Source organism: Lichenostomus cassidix, chromosome 3, assembly GCF_008360975.1.
Source record: "Lichenostomus cassidix isolate B80296 chromosome 3, HeHo_3.0, whole genome shotgun sequence".
NCBI lineage: Eukaryota > Metazoa > Chordata > Aves > Passeriformes > Meliphagidae > Lichenostomus > Lichenostomus cassidix.
The window spans coordinates 107,120,037-107,145,209 of NC_139483.1; the positions used below are offsets into that span (position 1 = coordinate 107,120,037).

The window sequence follows — 25,173 nt, forward strand, 5'->3', positions numbered from 1 at the left end:
GGGTTGAAGTCTGTTTTGCTCTAAGTTTGCTTCACAAATCAAGGCAAATTCTTTACATTCTCCTTTTTATTATGAGAGGGGATTAGTAATTCTGCAAAACCTGTTAGGGTAGTAGTGCTGAAAAACAATGAGATCAGCTCTGGGTAAATAGAGAAATGAAGCATCCTTTAATAGCACAGAGCACAAATCATCACTATTTTAAATTTCACCCTAAAAACTGAGAAAAAGACATGCTTATGGCTTCGTAACTGGCTGAAGTAGATCTGAATTTCATTCTGTGTACCCTGCTAGATGTTTATTCTGCAGGCAGTGTAGATTTCAGCTTGTTTCTCTCTAATGGCTTTCACATATGTATGAGTTGGGCAGGTTTTGCTACCTGTGTGTGCCAGCTGTGGAGTGGCTCTAAAATGTGGTACAATAAGTTGAATAAAGTGACACGCCTCTGATTCGCCTTGATTTATGGAATGTAGCAGGTGTGGCAAAGCACAGGCCTGTAAAGGAGGGAGATAAACAACTCCAGGTGAGCTAGATAAGAATTCTTGCAGCTACTCACGTGTTATGTGTCAAGATCAAGTCAAGGTCTTTGTGTATTTTTTTTCTCGTAGTCTCTTTTTGGTTACACAAATTCAGCTTTGTGAATATGCCCATGACAGCTGATCATGTGGAGGAGGGATGTGTCCTTTAGGAATTACTTTGTAGTCCTGCCTTAAAATTATTTGTTAAATAGAGCGAACTAGGGCTCCGGGGAATGCATAACAGGGCAGGTGCAATATTTTAACCAATTTAATCGAGTTACAAATGAGTTCTTGTTACAAACTTTATGCACAGATGCAGACAAATTTTAAGCACCGAGGCTCCTTTGCCAACCTACTTTTGCAGCATACTCACCCAGCTATTCAGTCCTAAAAGGTGTGAGTAATCTCTTGTTTACCCTTGCCCACATGCTTTGAAAACTATTTGCAGTATTCACTTATTCACGAGCCCAGCCTAATGTGATGTGCCCAGTTTGACACATCACACAGGCAGCACACCACAGCAAGCCTGGACTCTGAGCTGGTCTAGCCAATATGTAGCTAATGTGTTTAATACAGCTCTTGGTTCCATTTACAGTGTTTGCCTTCAAGAAATGGGTGAGTTACCTGTATGCTTACATTAAGAGAAGTAAAACTGGGCACTACCAAGATGTTTGCCTTTCTTCACCTTGATCTTGCTGTTGTATTTCAGCCCACATTTGCCTGTAGAGGCTGCAGTTCTAAGCACTGAATGCTGCCAGAAGCTGTACAGATTTACTGCTGGAGTATAATTGAGCACTTGCATCTTGAAAAGCATTAGTCAATGCCAGGAAGTAAAGGGTAGGCAACCTCAAAATATTCTCAGTGTTTGCTAGGCTTAGTAAAACACTTGATTTCTGAATTGGAAACTATACCCTCTAGTTGGCAGTGTTGTAGATGGGAAGCAACTCTGAATTCATTTGGATTAATTAAGTTTGGGGTTAAATTTGCACAAATTTAATTTGGATTGTTCAGCCTGGAGAAGAGAAGGCTTAGGGATGACCTAACTGTGGCCTTCCAGTACCTGAAGGGAGCCAACAGGAAAGACAGAGAGAGACTATTTACAAGGGCATGTAGTAATAAGGCAGTGGGGAATGCCTTCAAACTGAGAGTAGGTTTAGGTTAAATACTAGGAAAAAATTCTTCCCTGTGAGGCTAGTGAGGCACTGGCACAGGTTGCCCAGAGAAGCTGTGGCTGCCTCATCCCTGGAATTGTTCAAGTCCGGGTTGGATGGGGCTTGGAGCAATCTGAGATAGTGGAAGGTGTCCCTGCCCATGGCAGGGGTTGGAATGAAATGATCTTGGAGTTTTCTTCCAACTCAAACCCTTCCGTGATTCTATGATTCTGTGAAAACTTAATGTTGCATGTGAATAGCACAGCTACTCATATTGCATGCTTTCATAGGGTCATTTTAGTTACTTAATATTGAACAAGAAATATTTCCTATATTTCCAAATTTGTTCTCAATTTTATCCATGTGACAGAGATCTCTATCATCATTTTTGCTCAGCAGTTTTTTTAATCTGCTGTTTGATCTGTCATTTACTGTGTTTTGATGCATTTTTATGAAATTGAGATAAAAAAATATAGAAAGACTTTTCATGAAATTGTATAGGATCTGGGTGAGTAACAGCTGTTAAACTTTGTTAGACCTTAAGCTTTTAGTGCCCATTAAATCCAAAGAATTGCTTGCATATGGAAACTATAAACAAAAAGGGCTCTTAACCTTGTTATTTCTCAACCTGTGTGAAAGGAGATCCCTAAGGCTACATGACAGGGTGACACAGAGGACTGTGGTGTCTCTGCCTTCTGTGTTTCAGTTACCAAAGCCTCCACTGCAAACAGGCTTGAAACTGGGTTGCTGCACTTTTCAAGGGTGCTTAGTTTCAGAGATAAACAAGGGTGTTGAAATGATGCCAGATTTTAAAGGCAAAACCAAAAATGCTTTGCTTGGAGCAGTTGGGCAAATAAAAAGTCAGTGTTTTGTAGGATCTCAGGTATTCTAATGGAGTTTCTGATCATGGAGTTGGAGATCAAACCAAATAAAACTTTATAAAATGAACTGGAAGACCAAAAATAAAGGCCTTTGAAACATCCCAATTGGGAATAATTAGGCCCTGAAGCAGGTAAAGCAGGTTTTCAAATGTGTGTTGACAATGACTCCTGGTATTTTTAACAACTAAAAGCTGTCAATAACATGAGAATTGAGTGTCCTATGCAAAGTGGTTTTCTATTGTTTGCCTCGTTCCCAGTGGAGAAGTGTCTGTCATATGCAGAATCACATTTATGGATGTGTTGGCTTTAAATATGCCTTTTATGCAGTCAGCAGCAAAGGAAAATCTGAGTGAAGGTGAATCACCTTTACTACAGTGGGATCCTGGATTCATGAACCAGCCCCTCAAGACGGCAGAATGCAGGTCAGTGTTAGCAGAACAATGAATGGATTTCTGGATGTCTGTTTCAAGGATGTGCTGACTCTTGTGTGAAATTTGTCATCCTCAATGTCTTCTACCAAACCACTGTCTTCTGAAATGGCTCTTCGGTGTGTTTGCTTTCCTTAGTGCATCGCACATAGAATACAGATAAAGGAATAAAATGTGGGATAAAGTTTTGTCCTCATGCTGTTTAGTGGAAGATTGACAGTGGATAGACGATTACTGTTGATGAACTGTGTAGAGATGAGGTGCTGCTAACAACACAAGTCAAAACTGAGGCTGGAAATGGTGCAAGACTTTGTGGTTGATTTCCTCCACTTATTGAATGCAGCCAAGAGTGGAAACAAAGTGGTATGAATTTATTGAAAGTCCCCCATAATATGTCTGTAAACCATGACCGGTCTGTCTCCCAAAAGTGGAGTTTTGATAATATCCTTGAACTACATGTTGCAAAGCTTTGGAATTTTGGAGCTTTATGAAGGAAAAATTTGGGAATTTTTGTTTGTTTGTTTGTTTTTGTTTGTTTTTGTTTTGGTTTTGGTTTTTTTTTTGTAAGACCAACATTCTGAATGGCCAGGAACATTCAAGATTTTGCATCAAGTGGACTTAGGTGCAAATGATGGGTCTGATCCTATGGGATGCCAAGATCCCTCAGTTTCTGAGGGACATTAAACTTTGTTTACCATCATCCAGTTTCAGTTTCAGGTTCAGCTGTTTCCAAGAACTTTAAGTGTTTCTTTTCAACTATTCAGGGGTTTTTTTGGCATCTCTTCTGTCTAGAAAAAGACACTTTGGAGCAACTGAAGCAACTGAAGGACCTCAATTTCTTTAGGTTATGAAGAAAGATTTACAGGCTCTTTGTTTAAAGTATGTAAGTATCTTCATGGAGAACAAATAAAATTCAGTGTCTCTTTTAATTAAAGCACTAAAACCATAGCAATAACCAACTGGAAATGACAGGAGAAATAGGTTGCTATTTCTAAACAGGCCTGTGAACCACTGAAGCTGCTAGTGGCACTTATGGATGAGTTTGTTTACAGTATTGTGGAATGTCTAGAGATATGTGCAAGTTATTGCTTCAGTAACAGTGAACTCAAGTGAAAGCCTTGGGAATCTATATTAAATAGTGTCATATGTTTTTTGCCTCTAATGATTAATCTCTGAGAAGATGTGAAGTATTCTCTTTAGGGGTCTGATGTTCTTGTAACTCTTCCTTCTTCCCATCCTTCTCTTCCACTCGGGAGGTGAGGGATAACTGACACTAGCAATGCAACAATTCTTTTACAAGTTGATCTTCTGCTTGTCATTTCAAAACAAGTGCAAGGTGGAGGTGCTGATTTCTGTTGGGTTTTCAGAGTGAACAGTTAAAGTTTTAGGGGTAGCTTCAGCTGTCTGATTGTGCCCTTATCCTTCAGATAAATCAAGGTACTCTAAGCAAACAACTTAAATACCAATAAATGTCCTTGTGTGTTTGGGCTGCTGAACTGAGCTCTGTGTGTCTCTGCAGAGTGAAACAGGCAGTTATCTAGGTTTCTAGCTTAAATTTTGGTGTCCATTTGTGGGTTTCTAAATGTAGATGAGTTCCAACTTTGCTGTCTAAACAGACCTATCTGTTGTAGGGACCTCTGATGACTGGGCTGTATTAAAGACCATTTTCATCTCCTTTTGATATAATTATCTCGTCTCTTTTTACCACATACTTTGAGGTGCTCGTTGCTGTCCCCTGGACTGTAGAAAGAATCTTTGATTTTCTTATTCCAGGTGCTGAGCTCTAACAAAACTGTAACTTGTCTTACCTATGCTAACTGGAGCTGTAGTCATATTCATTCTGGTATGTCTTGCTTTAAAAAGAAGCAAGTTAGAGTAAAATCAGAAATTCAGTCATAAAGTAAAAAATAAACTTCTCTTGCAAATGTGGAGCTCTGTTGCTCATGTTCTTTGTCCTTTTATGAATTTTTCTGTTTATGGTTTTTGTGCTTCATGTTTCTGCAAAGTCAGTAACCAGCATTACTGATGGCTCATGTGTATCCGGATGGTCAGTGACACAACCTGTGTTACAGAAATAGCAGCAGAAAGTGTTACATTACCAACTTCCACATTAATTCAATGTCTTCTAGATTTGGGAGCAGAGCAATTTAGGAAATGGATGAAATTGGTAATCTTTATTTTGTAATCTTGCATTCTCATGGATTTGGGGATTGGACTTATTCAGAGGGTTTTGTTTAGTTGTGCTGAGACCTTTTTTTTCTCTCCTGCCTCATACAACCTCTTCCCTGTCACTTCTGTGCAGGAGAGAAGTCCCATTTCACTGGACGCTGGATGATAATTTTCTTTACTCTTGAAGTGGGAGCACAGGAAAGAAGAACTTGGATAACTTGCAATAAAGAAATCCACATCAACTGTATTTATTTATTTTAAAATAATACTCACCTTATCCTCTTACTCTTTGTTCTACTTGTGATATTTTAAACCCTCCAGCAGGTGCTGCTGCATCCTGCAAATGTCATCTTTGTGGAGGGAATAAAAAAGAATGGACTGGACTACAACTGGACTTTGTTCTTTGTTTTGTGTCATGAATATTTCTGTGTTCTCTTTTTTCCTCAAACTGTTTGCCAGCCAAGTTACTAAGGAAGGAGTTTTTATGATCCCAGAGAGTTCAATCCTGCAAGCACTCTGTAAGAAGATGTTGAAGATCAGTGGGAGTTGGTGACCAAAGTCATGCTCAGAGCAAGTTGAACAGACCCAGGCAGAAATACATTTGTCTTTCTAGAAAATATGAAGAAACCCAAGTGTTTTCTTAGAAGTGAAAAGTAGTCATAAAAGAAATTGAACATATAAAACTTTCCAGCTGTTTTATTGCTTTCCCCAAGTTTCTTGAACTTCAGTAATTTAAGTTCATGATTTTAAATCAGTCTTATCATTAGCCTTGGTCTTGAATGCTAGAAGTTTGCAAGACAGATTACACAGCACACATTTTAGAATCTCTGAGTTAGGATTTCCACATGAGGAATTGTGGCTGAGGTACATACAGGAGATGTCCTCTGTCCTGTTTGCTGATGGACCACTTGTGCCAGGCAGGAATGTGTGAGTAGTAAGAGCTGAAATTTGGCCTTGGTAATGGGTAATGTATCCTTGAAGTCCTTGAGTTGCATCAGGCCAGAAATGCCCTCGTGAGCTAAGAGGTCTCATTGCTCTCTGATATTTACCTGCATCTTTGTACTGTACAATCACAGTTGTGATTAAACTTGGTTGTGATTATTATCCTGGTACTTTTCAGGTTATCTAGGAGCCTTAGAAGGTGGATCTAAGTTTATTAAGATTAAATATTGGTTTGCTTTTTATATTTAACTGTAGTGGTACTTGAAACTGTTCAATATAAGATTAATGGCAGTTAACTACAGTCATAAATCCCAGGCAGGCAGCACCTGCTACTCTGCCCTGTGGAACAGCATGTGTTCCCTTCTTGTTCTGTCTAGGGTGGCTGGAATTACCATCGTCCTCTCTCACTTCTCTTTTTTATTTCTTTAAGAAATCCAACCAGGCAGTGGCAGTTACCTCTGAGAAAGTTACAAGGTTGGGTCAGGAGGAAAACACCTTCATTTTCCTTTTAGCTCAACCCCCAAAAGATTAAATATAATTATTTTATAAGAATTCTTGTAACAGTCTATGTAATCCAGATGCAGTAAATATAGAGGTAAAAAGTCTTTAGGCAGTGGGGCCTGAAGTTCTCATGACTTTAATAAATTGGTAGCATTACAATAATTTGATAAATTCAGGTTTGGATCTTCCAGAAGTTTCAGCTCTGTTGATTTCAGTTCCTCTGGAATGTGTATCTGTCGCTAGGAGGGCAGTTAATTTTATGCTAAAGCTGGCAGTATTCACCCACTTTTGATTCTGTGCAGTTTGGTGTCTCTCTCCATTCTTTAAAGGAAAGGAACTGTATGCACAAGATGGCAAACTAGATTTCTATACTATATGTCTTATGACATGGAGATACATAACCTAAATGGCATTATAATTAATTGATGCATTATGTATATGTAATCATGATTAATACTTCTTCAGTGCTTTCTTTTCCTATATTCCCAGGCCAGCTCATGAGACCTTTTACAGGGGGTCAACCCACTTATAGCTGAGATGTTAAAAATGCCAAATATGAAATATGTGGTCCCCAAAATAAACAAATCACAATGTCGGAAAGAGTTAAAATTTACAACTTTATAATTTTTTTTAATTTGTAGTTTTTTTATAAATGATCATCAGTTGTTGATGATGTTCTAAGTAACTAATAAAATGTTACAGATGATTACTTGTATTGTTGAGGCAGTTTTGCCTTGCTTTTCCAAGAAGTTTTGAAGCTGAAAATAGGAGTAGAGGGGGTGAAGTCTGCATTTCTACCTCTTTACACAAATAAGATTTCCAATTGAACTATTTTTTACTTCCTGTGTAAGAATACTTTTTTTTTTACTGTAACTTTCTAATACTGATAAGTTCTTCAGCTGGTTTTTTTGCTATACTTAGCCAGGCAACATCTGGAAGAACAACTGATTACAGCACCTGAGCTACAGTTCCCAGGAGTCAGATTGACAAAAGGGTTAAATGTGAGATAGCCTTTTACTTTGGTGGAAGTGCAGTTGTTGATTCAAGGCTCTGAGTAAATGATTGTTGGAGATATGCCATGTGTAGCTGAGCATTCAGAACGTACACCACAGTCTCTGCTTCCTCCTGAGGAGCCTTGTCTGTCAACATCTCACTTTAATTGTAGTCTGGTAAGGTACCAGCAGGCAGGCAAAACTCACCAGCTACCAGCCATGGAAGAGCCAGTCTTTACTGACATCAATGAAAATGCTAATGACACCACTGTCTGTGAGGATTCACACTCTGAGGAAAATAAAGAAGGTGATCTTTCTGATCATGTCCATGAAGATTCAGCATCTCCTTTTTCCATCCCTTATAGCCCAGAAAACGTGGATGGTAGTCATGAGAACTCAGGAGATAGCTGTAATGATTCTGTGGCTTCTCAGCATGGAAGTGATGGAGAAGATGAGTCTTCATCTCACCATGGTGCTGAAGAAGACCACCCACAGCAGCAGATGGACCTGCTGAGTCCAGCTCCAGAAGATAAAGATGTAGAGGGCACAATGTTTGAGAGCAACCAGCATTTTCCTCCAGATTTCAAGTTTCGTCAGAGACAGAGCACTTCTTCCAACTCTTCAACTTCCCTCAAGTTTCCCCTTAACAACAACTCTGGAGAAACTAACAACTCTCAGGAAGATCTTGAGATTTCCATTTTTGTAAAGGTAAGAACCTGGATACTCCTAAGCATACCCTAGTTTTAAACTCCAAATCAATGTGGTTTTCCTCCAAATCAATGAAATACAGCTACCCATGGCTTTGCTCCCAACTCGGCTACAGGGAGTCAATCCCTTCACTTACCTCTTGCACCTTTAAGCAGAGAAAGAGGTGATTTGTGTTGTGTGGAAGTGCCTGGGATTTCTTCATTTCAAGTGGAAATGTGGTGCAAGTATTCTGATTGTTGCTGCAGTTCATTTATTCTGTGAAATATCCCTGCTGTTACACCTAGACTGCCACTAATTTGTTGAGCTAGTTCAGCTATCCTTGCATTTCACTACCTAGTAGCTAAAAGCTCAAAAGAGATAGTTATAAATGCTATGAAGAAAACTGAATATATAGTTTAAATAATGCTCATCATTGAAAGAAGTATTTCTTTTATTTCTTTCAATATTTAGACTGATGTATTTCTGTGACAATTTCAACATGTATTTTTCATTTATTTCCAGCTAGGAGTAAATTACTGAGGGGCTTTCATACTTTCTCTAACCTTATGAATAATACTTATAAAGTATTTCTTGGGTTTCAAAACTGTGAATGAAACTGTGTTCTTGAATAAACATTATGATTCCCTTCATAAAAGCACTTGTATTTAGCTTTTCTCAACATTTATTAGGCTGAAACAGGCCTCACAGTTCCTTCTTTTTAACTGCAAAAGAAGTCAATGTTCAAGGTCTTGTTTCCCTTGAACAGGACAATACACCATGAGTATAACACTTTGTTATTTCAAGAGAAGTCTGATAAAGTTTGTCACTTTTTGACATAAATAATATTATCCAAATCTGTTTCTAAGTTCCACAGGGACTTTGGAAGCAGCAGAAGAGATTTTGTCACCACCCATAGTGAGAAGTGTTTTCAGCAATGTCATTATTTGGTGAAATGACTACCTGAAGCAGCAGCTGTCCTATTTCTGTGCCTAGATCACAATCGTTGCTAAAAATATGTTAATTATATGGTCAAAGTAAGCTGTGGCGTTAGTCCTAGTTTGTATCTCTTCATGTGGTCCTATGTATGTGTCAAAAGTTGCAGCAATTGAGTACATTTTGTCTGTTAGCAACTACATGGGGTAAGCAACCTGAGAGCTGTATTTTGGCTTTAAAATCATCTCTTTATATTCCTTATTCTTTCACATTCCTCTTGTTTCAAAATAACATCTTTTTAGTTTTTTTCTCTATGGATAAAATAAGAAATGCATGCAGATGCTACCATTCAAGCAGAGTTGTTGGGGATAAATTGAAAAAGTGAGGAGAGGCATTTTGAATAGAACTGTCGTGGTCAAGGTCTTGAGGAAGTCCTTTTCCTTGCTTTTGTTGTGGAGAGTAGCTGATTGTGCCATAAAGGTTCTTATCAGCTAGTCCAGAGAGAAAGGCAAACTGTGCTCTCTTCACTTGCCAAACAAGTGCCTGGTGTCTTTGAGATGTCCTTGAGCCCCAAGACATCCCTACCTGGCAGAAAGGTTGAGACATGAGGCTCTCAGGTGCTCCATGCTGTGATCCCAATGGGCAGGGCACTGGATACTGCTGTGTGCATGGCTGAACTGAACTCCCATTAAGTGTTTTACTCCTTCAGAAAGTGAGGATTAGTCTTTGCCTCTTGCTTTTCTATCTTTCTGGTATCAAAGTAATAAAGCAATAACTTCATGGAGTTCCAATCCAGCTTTGCTCTTTTAAATTATCTTGATAGCAAAAGTCAGCCTGTAAAATGAAAGGTCATTGAACAATATATAACAAGAGTGGTGAAAACCCTGAGGGCTGTTGCTTCTTGCACATGGAACCAATATCTCAGTTGGGTCAATAGATATTATTCATAGATGGTGCCCCTCTCACATGGTCTCTAGTCCACCTGAGACAAGTGTTACTCTAAAATTGGCTTCATCTGGGCTTGCACTTTTCTGCAGACACTGACAGTGACAGCAGAACCTTGTGCTGTGGGACAATAGTGGTCATGACAGTTCTGTCACTATTTATTCCCTCCTTTGTTTGCAATCCTAATAAATCTCTGTCAGTGACTGGAAACATGAGTGTCAGAGGACTGAACACCAGAGAAAGTGGGAAGATTAAATGGTATCTAACTCACAGTGCAGCTGGATGGATAATCTGTACAGTAGTCCATTTGTTAGCCACCAATGTTTACATCATTTTACCTTGCTTTTCACTCATTGTCATTACTTGGTAACTATGTTATGTCAGTGGACTATTTCAGGATGTGCCATAAGGTAAAAAAGGAATTCCCTGTGCCTTTAACAGCAGAATGCAGCATGTACCAACATGGATCTCTTTGTGTGAATCCAGCACGTCCAGGCTTGTCACAGCCACCTTAATGCCCTTTCAATAACACTGTAATTTCTTCAAACAAAAGCCTTTGCAATTTGAACAGAAATATGAGTGGCACACAGGCTGTGTTACTGGGTGCACAGGACAGTTTGACCTAATCACAGCTCCAAGGTCCAGACTTCTCACTTGTACACTGTATTTTCCTGTTGAGCAGCATGTTTGTTCTGAGGGTTTAGGTTTCTATGAAAATTTTAACTTTTTTGTTTTCCTGAAGCTTGAGTTGTTATTTAAAGACTAGTCCTCCAGTTTTCTTTTCAGAAGAAAATTATTGCCCTTGTGATTTTTTTGATGACCTGAGGCTGACTACAGATTACACCCTCTCTGTACTCATTTATGCCATAGCAACACAGTTCCCAAAAGAAGGAAGGTAATTCTTTACCCTAAGCAATAAAAACCTTGTGTTAGGCAAAAAAGACCAACATAATACAGTGGTTTAGCATCATCAGCCTGCACCTGTTGGATCACTGCACTGGAGTAACAGAGTTATGGATGCTGGAGTGCATCCCTGGAGATCATCTGGTCCAACTCCTTACTCAGACCAGGATCACCTACAGCAGCTTGCTCAGGGCCATGTTTGGTTTTCAATATTTCAAAAGATGAAGGACCCACAACTTCTCTGTGCAACCATTCTATCGTTCTACCCTCATGGTAAATCTATGTTTAAAATGGAATCTTGTGTATCTCAGTTTGTGCCTGTTGCCTCCTGACCTTTCAGTGGATACCAGTGCTTATATTTAAGAATTAGAACCTAAGCACTTAGCTGTTTCTGTTTGGGATTATTGTATCCTTTAATAAAATTTCATTAAGTTAGGAGCTGGAAAAGAAAGGACATTTCTGTTTTCCCCACAAGATGCTTCCCCACTCCCTCATTTGAAGTTCTGAGTCCTGCACTTGGGTCACAGTAACCCCTGCAGTGCTGCAGGCTGGGAGAAGAGTGGCTGGAAAGCTGGAAAGGCCCTGGGAGTGCTGGTGACAGTGGCTGAACATGAGCCAGGTGTGCCCAGGTGGGCAAGAAGGCCAATGGCAGCTGGGCTGTACCAGCCATGGTGTGGCAGCAGGAGCAGGGCAGTGATTGTCCCTGTGCTGGGCACTGGTGAGGCCACAGCTCTGGGCCCCTCAATTTAGGAAGGACATTTTGATGCTGGAGCATGTCCAGAGCTGGGGAAGGGTCTGGAGCTCAAGTCTGATGAGGAGCAGCTGAGGGAGCTGGGGGAGCTCAGTCTGGAGAAAAGGAAACTCAGGGGGAACCTTCTCCCTCTGTACAACTCTTGAAAGGAAGGTGGAGACAGGGAGGTCGAGCTCTGCTCTCAGGTAACAAGTGACAGGATGAGAAAAAATTGCTCAAGTTGCTCCAGGGGAGGATTAGATTGGATATTAGAAATTTCTTTTTCTTTTTATTTTCTTTTTTTTTTTTTTTTTTTGAGACAATTGTCAGGCATTGGAACAGGCTGCTGAGGGAAGTGAAGTCAACATCCTTGGAACTGTTCCAAAAACATGTGGATGTGGCAATTGAGGATATGGTTTAATGGTGAACATGGTGGTAGTGCTGGGTTGACAGTTGGACTTGATGATCTTTTCCAACCTCAAAAATTCTGTGATTCTGTAGTTCTGTGATTTTCAGGTCAGGAATGTTTCAGGGCTCTAACTTGGTGACACAACCCTGTGCTAGTTCCTTACTGGCTCCCCAAACTAAGCTGAACTTCTGTGAATGACAGACCGTGTTCCTCGTCATTGTATCACTGGGAAAATCATGCTTCTTCCTACTTAGTTGGTTTTTCTCTTATTTTATGGAGCATTCTGGTATCTGTTGAGAAAATTCTGTTTAGAAATGTGTATTAATTGTCCAGAACATGAAGTCACAGGACAAATCTAATTTTAAGCATGTGTAATTTGAAGAGAGCAGAACCACCTGGATGTCCAGTCAGAAGTTAGTGGTTAAACTGGTGCTTTGCTGAACAGAAGTGGGCATTTCTTACTGCACTCATAATCTACAGGGTAAAACAACTGTAGTTGCAGTTTTGGGCTGTTAAACATTTGTAAACATAATTGGGTGTCCAGATTCCTTCTAGCAATTGAAACCAATAGGCTTTGTAATTGACTCCAATATATCATATAAGGCTGGTGTTAAGCCATATCTTCTCCACCAAGATTGGCAGGTAGAAATGTAAATTCAGTCTGAAGCCAGGTAGCATGTGTAACTCTCCATATGTACACAAAATTATAGTAGTTTGGCTTTTTATGACATTTTAGCTTTTAAAAATATTTTAAATAATAAATCTAACAGAAGTAAGCAAATATTATTTTGGTCTTATGAATAAGCTTAGAAAAAGGTTGAGTGATTCAGAATCCACCTTTTAAATAGTGTTAACTGAGACACCTGAGCAAGGAAAAGAGCCAAGAACTATTTTCAGAGTTTTCCAGTCTTGGCAAAATTACAGACCAAGATGCAGCGTGCTGAAGTTGACATGTGCGCAGCAGGAAATGACTCATGGGAGCCAATATCCTAACGTGATACCTGTTTTGATAATTATAATGAAATTAATGGTTGTTTATTCCTGCAAATAGCTTACAAGTACAATTAAGTACAAAACCACAGGTCTGGAATATCAAGTGATAAGATGTGTCCTCTTCCTCTAGTCTTATCTAGACTATCCATAACAGATGCTTCTTTGGGAACATTCAGTGATGCCAATTCAGCACCAATACCAGTTAGGTTCTGACGATGCTTAATTATTGTCCTGAGACAAACATTTTCCTTTATTAAAGTCTTGTTGCTCTGAATTATGCTATTTTCCTTTTTAATAGACAAATCCTTTATCTATATAGAAGACACAGACCAAATTTCCTTCCGTCTTTGCTTCCTTAAACTGAAAAAAATTCAGTTCCTTCAGCTTGCCTTCAAGCTTGACTCATAATTTCTAAATGTTGGGTGGTTTGGTGTGTTGTGGTTTAGTTTTTGTTTGTTTTAGGGGTGGGTTTTTTACCTTTTCCAGTCTTTCTCCAGTAAATTTATATAATTCTTAAGTTCCAGTTTACAGGTAATGAAAATAGCAGTGCCAATAAAAATTACTACAGTAAGTGCTTCTTTATTGTTTATCCAACTCTCTAGTCAGAACACTTTATCTGCTGTATTTTAACATATTTTTGAATCCTTTAACATTTGAATGATTCCTCCAGCCTTGGTGTTTTCCCAGTAAATGCTGCAGTGATGTTCTCAACCATTTGTTACTTGCCCAGCAAGTGTAGTGCAGTACTACTCACAGTTTGCAGCTGCCATTTCACTTCTATAGCATTATGTTTCTCTTCTGTGAAAATTTAAGTTTTTCTGAGGGGCGTGATCAGACTCTGATCACCCCTCACTGAAAACAGCACAGTTTTGGAGTCAGAGAACTGCTCTGACATAAATCCAGTGTGAAGGACACCCTCTCCAGTGCTTTTGCTTTACTACCTCAGAAAACAGGGATACACCTCTAACACCTCCACACCACGGTGTGGACCCAACGTGGATTTATGGCTCCCTCCTCCACCCTGTAACGTATAGCAGACTGGCAATCTCTTACCATAGAAACCTAACAGCTACTAACCCTTGTTTGTCAGGAGGAAAAGTGTGGTGTGGGTCTCTTCACAGTTGGATTTATGCCTATCCGAATTACTCTGTATGTGTGAAAAGATTAGTGACAACCGTTCTGTTATAGATAACCCTCAGTCCCCCGACTATCAGTCACGAGCAGAACGTGTGCTTCAGCAGGAGGGCAGAGCAGTTTGCTTAATCTTTTGGATACAAAGGGTAAAAGTCTTGCTTCTGACCCTTTTGCTGAGTCTGTGCTTCACTCAAGCACCTGCAGAAAGGTGAGTAAATCAGTTCTGAGCTGCGGCTCCCCTGCCCCGCTCAGTGTGTGGCTCTGTGGCTGGACACAGAAAGGTAACATAGCAACAGCTTCAAAATACAGAGCCGTATTATCTAGGAAATTGTCCCTGCACAGTGATTGCAGCAATGGCAAACACAATGTAAATAATGTAGTCACACTGAGAGAAAATTAAAACAGGATTTATTTACTCGTTTATTTTTCTTCTATATTCCTGCTTGTGACACCCTCTGATGTTCTGAAAACAAGGCTCTTATCCCAGCATGGACTGTTTTTTTCTTTTGAAACACCTCAGCGCCTACATTTTTGGTGTGAAAAAATGTTTGGATTTGTGCATTGATTTCTTCTTTGCTGGCCTTGAAAACTTACCTATATAGCAGTTCTGTCACCTATTAAATGGATTCTGTCCAATGCAGAGCAAATTTGTATTATTTCTAATTGGTTGTTTCAAAAGCACCTATAGAGCAGCTCTACTTAGACTAATATTTTACTAACAAAAAATAATGCATAATCCCTGCAGAGCAACTGGTGATGATATATGTGAATTATTTGGAGTCTGCAAGAGAAAAACAGCTTTTCTGCTTTGCTCTTTGTTTTTTTTTCAATATCAAGGGTTGGATTTGGCTCATGCAACTTAGGATGTCTCTGTAAGCCATTAACAACACCTATGCAGGATGTCTGGGGTCTTTTTGCAACAAAGAGCTGTCTGAAATAACACGATAGGAGGTTAACTCCTGTGGCCAAGTGCAGGCACCAGCTGTAGGGTAAGGTTATTGGTTTGGTAGACTCCGTGCATTTTATGGAGTGGGGCCTAACTCAGTTCTCCAATCATGGGCATCCCGTGCTGGTTTAGATGTCTAAAGACTTCCCTCTTTGTCTCCAGCTGTCTCTGCAGGCCATGGGTGTCCCAAAGATCCTGTCTCAGAAATGTTTATGGATTCCTCAGCTATCCTATCAAATGCTGTGATATCAAATGGATATCAAGGTTTAGGCAACTGCATCAAGCCATAAATTTTCACTGAAAATGATGGCATAGTCACCTGAAGTTGAATAAACTGAATGTCTCCAGTGACAGTTTTAATACAAATCTTGAATTACTAGGTTAGACCAGAAGTGAATTCTGGTAATGGATATCTGGAAACAAACTTCAAATTTATTTTTTCCCCAGGCTATAATTTCCCTTTTTGTTTCAGTGTCCACACTCAGCAACAACTGAAGTGCAATAGTGATCAAACATTGTGATGTTGGACACTTATGCTGTTCATTACACAGTCTAAATTAACCAGATTAAATAACCCAATACATTTTAGCATCTTTCCAAGACTGAGAGCCAGCACTCTTCCTTTCACTTCAGTTGAATCTCATCCTTTTTTTAAATAACAATTCCCATATATGTGGCTTTCAACTATATTTGTTTTAGAATTTTTATTTTAGACACCACAGTAGAAGAGAAAAGCCAACTGAATACACTAGATTTTAATTACTAGGTACCACTTCAAACACAGCTTAAGATTTTAACTGGGAAAATTTCCTTTGTTTGTTTGGGTCATAAGACACTGTATTGAAGGGAAAACTTCCACTGTTTTACCACTGTATTTACTGGTTCATTTAGAAATATTTTCAATGTCTTCTCATACCCTTGGATATGGCTGAAAAGAGACAAATATTTTTCTGAATTGGTGGCAGTTTTAAAAATATTTACCACTTCTTAATGGGAAATGTTATGAACCTTTATGAAACTGCCTTCTGTGGAAAAGAAAAAAAATGGAGGAAGTGTGTCACTCTAAAATGAGTCATTGATTTGTCATCTGCAGGTATAATTTTTGTCATATTTATTTAGATGATCTTTTTCATATCAATTAATGAAACAATTGTAGTTGAATTTTTACTGTTGGTAGTCTCTGATAATGTAAGACATCAGTGGCATTCATGATGTTACAATGATGTGATCAGGGATAGATGGGAAGGGGATTGGTCAGTGCACAGGTCTGGTTTCAGTACATCCAGCAGTGTTTGAAACCAGGATTTTGATTCACAAGTTAATTGATTTTCTGTTGCAGCCTCCATGCAGGTGTTAATGAAGTAAAACTTGAGAACACATTTTCTGAGATAAAACCATTATCTTCTGCTTATATATTTGTAAAAAATGAGGCACAGAAAGGTAGAAATCTGCACACTGACCAAGATGGTTTCTTTGGGGATTCTAAGTAATCTGGGAAAAAAAAAAAAATCATGGGATGAGATGTGACTTTTTGGGACATGAAATAAGAGTCTTCTGTCACATGCTGCCTCATCATGTAATACTTCATTTGTAGAGTGATCAAAGTCTATTTAGAAACTATTACTATATTATTAGTTCTGGAAATCTGTTTCAGATTTCAGAGCAGAATGTCACTGCTCTGAAGGTTTGACACTTTAATTTCCAAATTCCCTTTATTCATGTGCAGCTAAGACATCCTTGCTCTTGTGCTAGCATGGTCCATTAGCATTCATTCATGCATTTAGCTCTTTTTAAAATCGGTTTAGGCTGAGACAACCTCAGATGTTTTGGGACTAAACCAGGCAGTCCTTTTTGTCTCCATTTCTGCCAGTCATCACAGTAATCCCCTTCTGAACGTACTTTCTTTGCACAAAGGTGCCTTTTTTTCACAGCTGCATTTTGTCTCAGGTAGCTTTTGCTTTTACAGCTAAACTAAACAAGCAGCAAAAAGATTCTTTTAATAACCTCCTGGTTTCAGATATCTGTGATTGTTTAAGTAAACAAATTGTATTTGAGGTGAAATGTTTGTATTACTGTGCTTTGGGAGATCTCAACACTGTGTCCCTGTAGCTTGAGAGCTGGTTGAGAAGCAAATGGAGGGAGGCGAAGTTTTGCATCTGAAATTATAGGTATTGAATCATTCTTCTGACCTCTGCTCACATGTATTTGTAACATTTTTGGATTTAACATCCATTTGATTAAAATCTGACCAGACAGAAGTGTTTTACATTTGCCAGCTTTTACACTTGCTCTATAAATATGTTCATCTTTATCTGTAACACTGATACTTTGGGTGGCCCCTCATTGCAAGAGGGTCTCTGTTAGCCAGAAAGGGACAGTGAGGTGTCCAGATAGTACTGGCAAGTCCTCAGTAAACAGGAGTACTAGGAGAAATAGTTTAAACCTATACAATTTTTATTTTTCTTAATGTCATTAGAAATTCTGTCTGATTTTAATATCTATTAGCTAGGAACTTTCCAGATAAGTACTGGGGGAAACAATTCGGGAATACTGAATTTCACAGAGTAGACTTACTGACTTAACAGTCCTTTTTTAAGCTTTTTTTGTTTGTTTTTTTTAATGTCACACTGTGATTCAGGCGTGGCAAGTAACTTTACTTGGACATTTCATGGACCTTTTCACAGGCCATCAAAAAATGCCATTAAGAATGAAGATAGCACACATAACCCTGTTAAAAAAAAGTGCTGCAGCACTCTGAATGCTCTGATGCTTATCCATGAAAAGAATAAACCTATTCTCTTACATAAAGTCTTATATGCCTAATGTTTAGCTATTGGAACTTAAATTCACTTTTTTTTACCATTTTGAAATTAATTTCCCAAAGCCCTAAGTTACTACAAGGTCATATTTCCATGAAAAATTACTCAAAAAATATAGTGGACAAAGGTCCAGTATCAAAAATCTGTTTTACACCATGTGGCCTATTTTGAAGAGGCACCAGTCTGTCTTTCCTGTCTTTGTTGAGCACATGGATTTGTAAATAATCACAGTAAGTAGTTTCTAGTTACACAGTACATAGTTACGTGGTGATATAAAAAACACCACCTTTCTAAAAACACCAGAGATTGATTTATATGTATATCATACTGAATGATTGCATAATTTATTGGACTTCATGAGGCACCTTAAGTTTACTAATTTTCACCAAGTATAGGCAGGATGCTTATCTGTTGAATCAGTAACTTCCTCGTGCTCCTGACTCTTCGTGTCCTTGGTGTGCTGGCGCCTTGCAGGAGCCCTTTTAAAGAGCAGCCGAAGTTCAGAGCAGCAAATTGAGAGTCATTAGGCTCCTCCCTGTGAGATTGCTGCGAGTGAAGTTTGGCCGGAGCAGAGTTTCTCTGCGGCCCCAGGCGGGGATTGGTCCCGCACTGCGGCTGATAACAGCTAAAAATAGCGCCGCTATAAAAGCGCAGCCCGCAGCTCAGCTGCCCTGGCATTCCGTCCTCCACTGCCAGCCAGGGAGGAGACCGTGCTCTCCAAGTCCCTGCAAGGATGTGACCAAAGAACACTCTGCTGCCTAATTCCACTTAACAATTAACTTGTCGAGACTGGACTGTGTGACTCATGGGGATGGGAACCAAGTACTACTTTATATTAAAAAAAAAAGATACAAACTGAAGGCCAGATTTTCCAAGCAGGTTTTCCATGCAGAGTGTGACAGGTGGGCTGGTGGAATGTCTTTGGAAGTGTGCCTGTAGAATATTGTTTACAAGAATGTTGTAGTTTTATATGTATTCACATAATCACCTGTAAGGAGAGCCTGCTCTGTGATGATGGAATTCTGAACACTTGGAAAAACAAATGTGTTTTCATTTGACAATGGTTTGACTAAGCTGGCATTGAGGAGTTCAGGAGTCTATTCTTAGCTTGCTGTTGATTCGGGGGAAATTGGGTCATTTCCTTGAATTTTTGTTCACTTTCAAGCTTTTGTTTTAAGCTGTAGGTTGGGGGATCAGTGACTTTAGTGTCTGAGTGCATTTCAGGATAAACCTTTGGGTATCTGAAGTGCTTTAGATGAATAAAGAAGACATCAGTGTTGAAGAACTCCCTTTTTAAAGTCTGGCAAAAGTTATGCTGAATTGAAAACAGGGAAAGTATTAGGAAGCATTAAAAGTCAATGGCACTATCAGCCCTATCAATAAAAAATACTCCCACATGTATTACTCCCAGTGGCTCTGAGTCCTCTTTGATTTTATGAAGCTTTGCACAATGAAGTTTGTATGTGTAAACTTCATTTAATTACAGTATTTTAATATTTTTCTGGTTTACAATAATAGAGTGCAAGGTTTATAATATCTGGGGAGAGTGATAGATGACCTGGCTAACTTGCTTTCTGTTTTAATTCCTTATACTTAATTTTCTGAAAAGGTCATTCAAGTACCTTCTAATTTGTTGTTTAATTGCTAGATCTGTCATGGCAAATGAGATAATTGCAGAGTGTGTTTGATAGTTCTGTAGCCTAAAGTCATCTTCTTCTGGTCAGGAGACCCAGCATGGGCAGAGGTGATAGAAACTCCCTCATAGTGACTTCCACTTAGTTGAGATGCAGAGCTGAGAGGAGTCAAACCTCACAACACACCAAACTTCATCCTTCTGAGCTCTGCTTTTCCTCTCTGAAGGTCAATTTTCTGCATGAACCTGTAAACAAGACTTAACTGGAGAGTCTCTGTTTGCTGCCATCCTCTGTAGGGGAATTTAGGTTTTCTCTCAACATCATGAGATACCTTTATGCATATTTATTAATTAGTCTGGTTTCAACTCTGACTTCCTGCTTGGCTAGAAATGGGTAGAAATTGCTAATAATGAGCAAAGGGGTCCATATTTCATTAGAACTTTTCTAACTGATGTAGGTCTCACAGGAAAACTTAGTGCATTTTCAGCGGAATTGTATCAGAGTTGCCACCAAAGTCAGAGCAGTGAGACTGCAAAGACAAAGTGGGCTTTGACACTTTGGTGGTCTGTGATGTTGCTCTCAGGTATTGCAGCTGGTGACTTATGAAAGTGACACCTGCCACAGATTCTGTGAAAATGTTGTGATTTTGGCAAACGATGAAAAATTTTTGGAAAATCCTCCATTTAAGAAAAAAAAAACAACCCTTATGTCTTTCTAGTTAGACTACCCAGTATTCCCAGTTCTGACAGACTTAAACAAGGCGCTATTATTTAGACTCTGCTCAGTGCTGAATTTCACCACAAAATTTACTTTCGGTCTTAAGTCAAGCTCCTTTTTAAGAATTGTCACCATCATCTTTCACTAAAGATGTGGGACATGATCTCTGTAGTCCTAATAACTTGGACATGGTGGTTGCCAGCAAAAAACTGCTAATGTGAAAGTGAATTGGTAGAAGAGAATTTCACATATGTGCTTAACTAACCACCTTGCTCCAATTCATCCTGGTTGGCTGCATTAACTCTGCTGTGAAAAGGGTCCTCAAGCAAAGAAAACCTAAAATGGGATATCACTAAGTCAACATTAGGTGCTGCAACTCTTACACTGAAGCTCTTAGGAGGGAAAAAAAGCACAGAGAACCCACAGCTTGAGGTGATGCACGAAGACAAGTGAGCTGGCAAACATTGTGGAAACTTTATCACAGAAGAAGTACCAAAAGGTGAAATGAAAAATGAATGAAGGCAATTTATTAAGGAGAATGGAAGAGTTCTTCAGTTCGCTGTGAAGCTCAAGGTCAGCTAGCTGCATTAACCCAGGTGAGTGCACTGCCATTGACCAGAGGTATTGCCATTGCAGAGGTTAAACTTTGCTGCCACAGGGAGATGTAAGGATATTGAGCCCTGCTATTTCACACTGATCCAGTGTGAGATTTTTAGGGACCAAAAAACCAGAGGGCCTTTTCTTAAGCCAAACAGTACATACACTACAGAGGATCCTGAAATCCATGGGGTAGATCCATGCATATAACCTGCTGTGCAGGTACTGATGGCAGCATATGAATCCCTGGGGACTTAGCCTGAGTCATGAGTAATTTTAAACTGAGCTGTTGAAGGCTTCACCTTTTAGAAATAATGTGCATCAGAACATAGAAAGTAATTTCAGCTTTCAGCCAAATTGTTTGCTAAACAACAGTGTGGATCACAAATGTATCCAATGAAATCAGCAGCAACTGTGCATTGTTTTAGCCTTATTTACTGGGAGGAATTGAAACCTAGCTTGAGATCTGCATGAGTTGTACATGCCTTTTTGAACACTTTCTGTAAATAATAATTCATAAATCAGGATTAAAGTAGTGTGTTGTGTGCTGGTCTTTTGTTTGGAGAGAATTTAATCGTACTTTTCATGTTCGTGCTTCAAGTCCTAATTAATTTAGACTTAATTTATGACAAAAAGCATACAAAGAAGTGAACAGAAATAATCTAAATATGGAATTGCACCATGAACTTCTGTAAAATAGGACAGGAATAGCCATTACTTATTCTTTTGCAGACTTGGAAGCAAAATAATGTAATTTTAGTTCTGACAGTAGTGAGTCAACAACAATGGGTACATCACACTTACCTGGTGCTGTTTTTCTTCACCACGCTTAATAGCATGGAGGATTCATTTTGAAAAGCAAGGGTTGAGGGTTTCTCCATTTCTCCTTTCATCAGCTGCATTATCCCACAGTTTGGGACAATCTGTCATGCTCTCCATTGTATCTCCTACAATACCACTTTCCAGAGCAGTCTCAGTCCTGGTTGGAAGTATCTTTTGTTTTTAATTCAAATGCCAGTTTTGGAATGATAGTAAAATAGAGGAATAAACCACTGCCCTCTAGAAGCCTCTATACTGAATGCAGCATTAGGAGATGATTTTTTACCTTTTCAGAGCCACTTCCTTACAAATGGGTACCTGTGACTTTCTCAATGTGGGCACTGAGATCATTATCAATAATGAAATCCCTCTTCACACTGAACAGCAGCAGGTTTTTTTCTAGAAGGTGTTAATGCTTATTAACGTGACAGCAAAGTTTGATGCTGCATCCATGTGAAAAGAGAATTATACATAAAAATAATTCCATGGTTTTGGACTGAAACTTACTTTGCAAAATTCCAGTCTGAGCTGATTCATTGTTAAACAGAATAGTTTCAGTCATAATTTTAGAGCTAAAATAATGCATTTTAATAATAAGATAAAGGAGAGCTGCTGCAGCTCACGGCTGTGATGGATTCATAATATCTGGGGGGGAGCACAGAATGGGTTATCTCAAACTGGCCAGTTAATGGAGTGCAAACTTTTCTGGCCTAGGCTTTCCCATGCCATCCCATGCCATCCCATGCCATCCCATCCCATCCCATCCCATCCCATCCCATCCCATCCCATCCCATCTCTTGGGACACTCAGGCTGCACAGCTGTTGTTGTATCTCTTGATGTCTTTTCTTCCATTACCTTGAGTGTGGGAAAATTTATAAGAAGAAACAAAATCACAGTTCTCCCATCAAACCAACAAATTTTGAGGTACTGTACCTCTTTGGAGTTGAGGGAAAGTATCTGGTCACCCAGTGTTGGCTCGAGGCTGATGAGATTTGTATGTCCTTGTATGTCTTGTACATTTGGGGAGGGGAACAGGCTGTCTGGCCCCAAATATCTGAGACAAATCCTTTTGATTTTTTCTGAAGTTCAGACAAGAAATTGATTGTGACACATTGTAACTCAAAGGAAAATTAAAATCATTGGATTGATTCCTTGCAGTTGTTAACTTGTTAAGTGTGTTGCACGTCAAAACTACTAGCATCCAATAACTGCAGTTGCAAATTGCCAGTAATTCAGACTGTCTCTGGAATAGGTGTTTTCATAACCCATTCAAACCAGCTGGGTTAGTGCCTGGCTGCTGCTTAGGTGTGGGGATTTTAGCCAACTAAGCAGTTAAATAATTCCCTGGTAAAATCATAGCCCCAAATACCATTTACTGCATTTACTGCTGCTGCACCAAGTTTTTACTTCTTTTCATCACTACAAAGAAAAACTTTGCCTGTGTCGTATAAAACTTGCAATACCTGCTCTCATGGAATGATCTGGATGGAAGCACTGGGGGCTGGATGTGTTTTGTGCCCTGATCTTTCTTGGTAACGTAGCGGTCTGCTGGAGAACTGCATGATTGAGTTACATTCTGGATGCTTGGCCTCTGATTCACCCCCTCGGGACAAATCTTTGCTGGAAGTGAAGCTTGGATCAGGCCTGTGAAAGCTGATAGTGCATCAGAGCTCACCTACAATAGAGGTCTTATGTGGAGACGTGGCTGTTCCTTTTCTGAAGCTGTCCTTTTCTTTTATTAATGGGATGACGTGCTCATATTCATTTCTATATCTCATAAACCTCAAATTATAATGAATTGGCTTATAAGGAGTTCATAATTCAGTGTATAATGTTCTTGCATGTAACTCAAAGCCTCTGCTACTTCTGACTTGTGAGAAAACGATAGGCCAAGCTAAGTGACTCATTCTTTGCAGTAAAATGAGAGTGTACTAATTATTTATCAGTGTCTTACCCTTAATTTGGCTGAAGAAAGAGCTGATTTCATAACACACAAAAGAGCTGTGTAGACTGTAAAAACCATTATAGTCAGAAAGGTTCCACCCAGATGTAAGTGATAAGTTGGTTTTATATGACAGAAAAGCAGTAAATGCAGTAATAGATTCCCAAAGCAGTGCATATATATATATATATATATATATATATATATATGCATCTGTATACATATTTTCTCCTACTCACTGCCTTCTACAATGTTTAACCTAAATTCAGTTTTCAGAATATCTTTTTAAAAAAACAGCATTTTATGAACAAGGGCTCTGTTATGTTTGGTCTCTTCTAGGGGTTCCATATGGGTATTTTTGAAAAGTTGAGGGTGGTTTTTGAGGTGGGCTGGTTTATTCTCTCTGTGGATACCTAAAACACAGCTGGAATATCAGATGTGTGGTATTCACTCCACAGCTTCTGTAGCCTCTGAGCAACCAGAATCAAGTCCTGGGGCAGGGGGTGAGTACAAGGTGGTGCCTTAGGGGTGGAAGCAGATGGAAAATGCATCTTCCAGTGGCAGCACTGCCCAGAAACACCTTGAACCAGGTGGGTTCTGGCCCATTCCTGCAGTAATTTATATCTGGGTTCAGATGGAAATGGCTGCAGGGCATCTTTGCTACCTTTCTCTGTATTGCAAAGTTTCCCTTCTGCTTTGCTGAGCCTCAGCACAATAATCTTCGTCTGCAAACTAATTATAACACACCATTAAACGCAGACAGTAATTGGGAGGGAAGGATTTGAACGTTTTGACATGTTCAGTCTCTACTGAAACTGCTACATCTAGAGTTTAACTTTCAGAAGAGCAAGGCACACACAACTTCTGGAGTGAGGGATGGCACGTGCACTGAAATCAGGCACTAAAATCACAGACTTCTTTTACTTGAAAATTACTGCAGGATTTGTCTGACCATTATGTGATTATCTCATCACCCCCAGCTCAGTGGGAAACATCAGACACTTCTAGGGCACATTTTTTCATTCTAAAATAGACATCTAAATAGGTCACATGCATCACAACTTGTAAGTGCCGATATCTTGAAAGCTGATTTTATTTCTACATTTTAGTTTAGCATTAGCAGCATTACCTCATTACTGTACTCAGAGCTGGCAGTATTTTCTCTTCCAGAGCCAATATAGACTCTCCTGTGATGTAACTTGTTTAAACCACTTACCTATATCAAAACAATGTTTTCAGTGAGGCTGGAGTTGCAGGTAACCTCAGTCTAGATGACCCATTTCCCATTGTTTCCAGAAACCCTCTTTAAAAGGCAAATATGTCACCACGAGGTGCTAAAGCAAAACAATTTTTCAGCAAAACCCAAAAGATCATCATTGTATAGT

The 25,173-nt window shown here is 39.3% G+C and overlaps 1 protein-coding gene across 2 annotated transcripts in view; it reads left to right on the forward strand.

Annotated features, from left to right (window-relative positions):
• The first annotated feature begins 7,559 nt into the window (after positions 1 to 7,559).
• CLIC5 (CLIC family member 5) overlaps positions 7,560 to 25,173 on the forward strand; it is a 77,552-nt gene continuing 59,938 nt past the window's right edge. Inside the window, exon 1 of one of the 2 annotated variants that reach the window (XM_085057058.1) lies at positions 7,560 to 8,287. In XM_085057058.1, coding sequence (XP_084913184.1) covers positions 7,646 to 8,287 — 642 coding nt within the window. In that variant the 5' untranslated portion in view covers positions 7,560 to 7,645. The remainder of the gene's footprint in view (positions 8,288 to 25,173) is intronic. The other variant, XM_085057057.1, reaches the window with a different exon arrangement.